Raw genomic sequence first — 4,335 nt, 5'->3', positions numbered from 1 at the left:
GTGTTGAGTCGAGGCAGCAGATGAATGATTCATGTGATGTGGATGTTGTGTCATCGGGACGCTTCCTGTGACTTCTCACCTAAAGTTACTCCTCATTTTTCCTGCGTTTTCCTACAAGAGTCAATTTCTTTGAGACTTTTCAAAATAAACTTCGGTCAGGTTTAGGCAACAACAAACAGCAGAGTTAAAATAACTGCGTGATGTCACTGAAGTTCCAAAGTTACTGGACAGAAACATCAACGCTGATGAGGAAAGATCTCATCCGCCACGTCTTCATGCTTCCTTATTCAGGATTTCTGTTCATGTGTTCCCTTTGCTCTGCATTTCATCACCATACAAATAAAAACACGACCGAGGAAACTTTAACAAGTTTGAAAAGAATGAAATGGGTCACGTGTGAACGAGGAAGGAAGGAGACGAAACAGGAAGACGCTGATAAATGCTCGGATAAAATGAGAAAGTAGCTTGCAGCAGGCAGTTAATTAGGGCTAACAGGCAATTAAACAACACCTTGTGCATCTGTGCACACACACACACACACACACACAGTGACCAGCAGCAATCTACACCGGGTTATAATTAGCACCAAGGGGCAGCAGCATGAAGTAACGACATATGTAAGAGCGCTAACACGCACAGATCCACACATGAGCTATATTTAACATCTCATATCTCCCCTCAACAGCGTTCCTGACAAATTGCTGCAGAAAATAGCCTGATTGTTTTAGTGGGAGAAGAGAAAGAAAAATGTCTTCCTTTGTGCAGCGAACAAAGAGCTTTGCTCACGTGCTTCACAGATTCCTGTTGGCTCGATGCTGCCTGGTCTTCAGATAAAAGTTGGAACTTCATTAACTCTGTTTGTGTTTTTGTCTCTCCCCCCCCCCCTGCTGAACTCCCCCTCCTCCTATCTGTTTTCTGTAGAAGAGGAAGAAGACGAGCATGATATCCTCACAAACCACACCCACGGCCGATTCACCAGAAGTCTCGGTAGGTTTCCGCATCTATTCGTGTCCCTTCCTGTGTCCGTCGTCCTCTTCCATTTAAAAACCAAACCTCCCCTCTCCTCCCTCTCTCTCTCTTATTCTCCTCTTCCTCCCCTTTTACAGTGGAGGCGCAGCCAGCCCAGCAGGCGTCGTGTAAAGTCCGGACGGAGGTGATGGAGGTGACGCGGTCCATGCTGGACCGCCGCAATGCCAACTTCCTGTTGTGGCCGCCCTGCGTGGAGGTGCAGCGATGCTCGGGCTGCTGCAACACCAGGCTGCTGCAGTGCGTCCCCACCGTCTCCTCCACCAGATACCTGCAGGTACACGCTTGTTTCTAGTCTTAATGCTAAGCTAAGCTAAGGGGCTAATGGTTCCTTTCCTTTTTCTCTAATTGCAACCGAGCATATTGTGATTAGAAAACTAAGAGAAGGTCTAATAGAGCAACGTATCCTCATGCAACGGTTCTTAGAAAAGTTACTCCTCATTCTTTCTGCATTTTACGACAAAAAAACCTTCAAAATAAAACGTTTATTAGGAAAAAAGTCTGGTTCAAGAAAAGATCGTAAACTACAGCATGAAACTTCCCCAATCCTTTATTCTGTTACAAGTTTTCTAAAAATATGCAAAGAGATCATTATCTAACGATTATACCATTATCTAACGGTTATACCATTATCTAACGGTTATACCATTATCTAACGATTATACCATTATCTAACGGTTATACCATTATCTAACGATTATACCATTATCTAACGATTATATCATTATCTAACGATTATATCATTATCTAACGATTATATCATTATCTAACGGTTATACCATTATCTAACGATTATATCATTATCTAACGGTTATACCATTATCTAACGGTTATACCATTATCTAACGATTATACCATTATCTAACGATTATATCATTATCTAACGATTATATCATTATCTAACGATTATATCATTATCTAACGGTTATACCATTATCTAACGATTATATCATTATCTAACGGTTATACCATTATCTAACTGTTATACCATTATCTAACGATTATACCATTATCTAACGGTTATACCATTATCTAACGGTTATACCATTATCTAACTGTTATACCATTATCTAACGGTTATACCATTATCTAACGATTATACCATTATCTAACGGTTATACCATTATCTAACTGTTATACCATTATCTAACGATTATACCATTATCTAACGGTTATACCATTATCTAACGATTATACCATTATCTAACGGTTATACCATTATCTAACGATTATACCATTATCTAACGGTTATACCATTATCTAACGATTATACCATTATCTAACGATTATACCATTATCTAACGGTTATACCATTATCTAACTGTTATACCATTATCTAACGATTATACCATTATCTAACGATTATACCATTATCTAACGATTATATCATTATCTAACGGTTATATCATTATCTAATGGTAATCTTTGGTGAATTTAGGAGAACTCTTCAGACGCAAATAGACAAAGTAGTAAAATAAATGTTTTCTTTCCACGAGTCTGAAAGAAGACGTTATGGAAGATAAATAGACCAAAATCTCAAAACTGACCAGCTAATCACATTACAGTCATTCAGCAGACGCTTTTATCCAAAGCGACTTACAATCAGTGTATTCAACATAGTATTCAAGAGAACTACTAGTCACCAGAAGTCATGAGTGCATCTCCTTTAAACATCTCAGAGCATAAACCAGAGCAAACGTACAGAAACACACTAGCATGAACACAACCAGTGCTGAGAGGAAGGCTCAGGGTAGAGCTTCTTGAAGAGGTGAGTCTTCAGCCTGATGAAAGATGGGCAGCGACTCTGCTGTCCTGACGTCAGTGGGGAGTTCATTCCACCATCGTGGGGCCAGGACAGAGAACAGAGACCGGGTCCATCGGCCGCAGGGACCTCTGAGCGACGGGGAACCGATCGCCCCGAGGCAGCAGAGCCAAGTGGTCGGGGGGGGTGTAGGGCTAGACCATGGCCTGGAGATAGGAAGGAGCTGTTCCTTTCACTGCCCTGTAGGCTAGCACCAGAGTCTGAACCTGTAGGCTAGCACCAGAGTCTGAACCTGTAGGCTAGCACCAGAGTCTGAACCTGTAGGCTAGCACCAGAGTCTGAACCTGGATGAGAGCTCTTACAGGGAGCCAGTGTAGAGCACCCGGACTGGTGGTGGTGATTCATTTGTTGGAGTTTGTATCGTTTTCGATGTTTCCTCATTGACTTGTGTGTTAATGTGTTTGATCTTTCCGTCTCTTCTTCAGGTGATAAAGATCCAGTACATGAACAGGAAAGCTCACTACGACAAAGCCATCATCTCGGTGGAGGACCACGTCAGCTGCAGGTGCCAACCTCCTTCATCTTCCTCCTCCTCCTCCTCCTCTTCCTCTTCCTCATCCGTCCCCATCCAGAGCAACCCCAACCCTCTTCCCCCTCCACCTCCCCCGTCCTCGCACCTTCCCCCGCCCCTCCCCCGGGCCGTCCACCCGGCTCCGCCAAAGACTCTTGCCTCCAAGGCCGACCTCCATCGCCACGACGACCTGAAGCACAACCAGCAGCGCTACCGCCCCGAGGAGCGAGATCCGGTGTCGAGGCAGTGGCAGCAGGGCGGTTACACCCAGCTGGTGCACTGGACGCAGCCCCGGGTGCACCAGCCCGTCGGCAGCTGGCCGTCCGAAGCGAGGGCGGAGCACAGCGTCATGGGAGGCGCCCCGCAGGTCGGGCACGGGAGCGGGTATGACGGGAGCAGGGAGGAGAGCGGCGTGCACGTGGAGGTGCATCATCCAGATCACGTGCAGAGGCAGCAACAGCTACTGCAGCATCAGCAGAGACAGCAGCAGTATCATCATCAGCCGCGTTATCCTCAGCAGGGCCAAGAGCTGAGGACGCAACATCGGCTGAACGCGCCGCAATCCGACGGCGCCTCGCCGCCCGGCAGCCCGACTCAGCCGCCCGCACTGGAAGAAAGCCCCGCCCCTCCTCCTGCGACCACCAATCAGGCGGACTCAGTGACCAGCGGAAAAACCACACAGGTCACGAAACGGACTGAGACCGTAGCAGCGACCGGTCAACTGGGAGGCAACGAGAGGGAGGAGAGCAGCTCGGCCAATAGCGGGGACTCGGCCGGGGCGGAGCCGGCCAATCAGGGGGAGGAAAGAAAAGACAGCGGGGTCGGTCATTTAACAGAGGAGGAGAGGAGACGGAAAGTTCTGGAGATGATACAGACGGAGCCGGATCACCAGACTCATCTTCATCCCCATCATCCTCAGCAGAGACCAAAGCCGACCACGTTTACAACAGGTGACGCTCAGAACGAGAACGTGTGA

At 46.8% G+C, this 4,335-nt stretch overlaps 1 protein-coding gene across 1 annotated transcript in view; it reads left to right on the top strand.

Annotated features, from left to right (window-relative positions):
* The window catches only part of LOC306696205 (uncharacterized protein), a gene marked incomplete at its 3' end in the record, with an annotated part of 13,154 nt that extends 8,819 nt beyond the window's left edge, over positions 1 to 4,335 (top strand). The window contains exons 3-5 of the mRNA XM_079159758.1: positions 922 to 987; positions 1,107 to 1,303; positions 3,274 to 4,335. Of these exons, the coding sequence (XP_079015884.1) occupies positions 922 to 987; positions 1,107 to 1,303; positions 3,274 to 4,335 (1,325 nt within the window). The remainder of the gene's footprint in view (positions 1 to 921; positions 988 to 1,106; positions 1,304 to 3,273) is intronic.

This window comes from Pholis gunnellus, assembly GCF_910591455.1.
Source record: "Pholis gunnellus genome assembly, chromosome: 5".
Lineage (NCBI taxonomy): Eukaryota > Metazoa > Chordata > Actinopteri > Perciformes > Pholidae > Pholis > Pholis gunnellus.
Note: the sequence above shows the minus strand (reverse complement) of the source record. Positions and strands in the feature narration are given on the sequence as shown.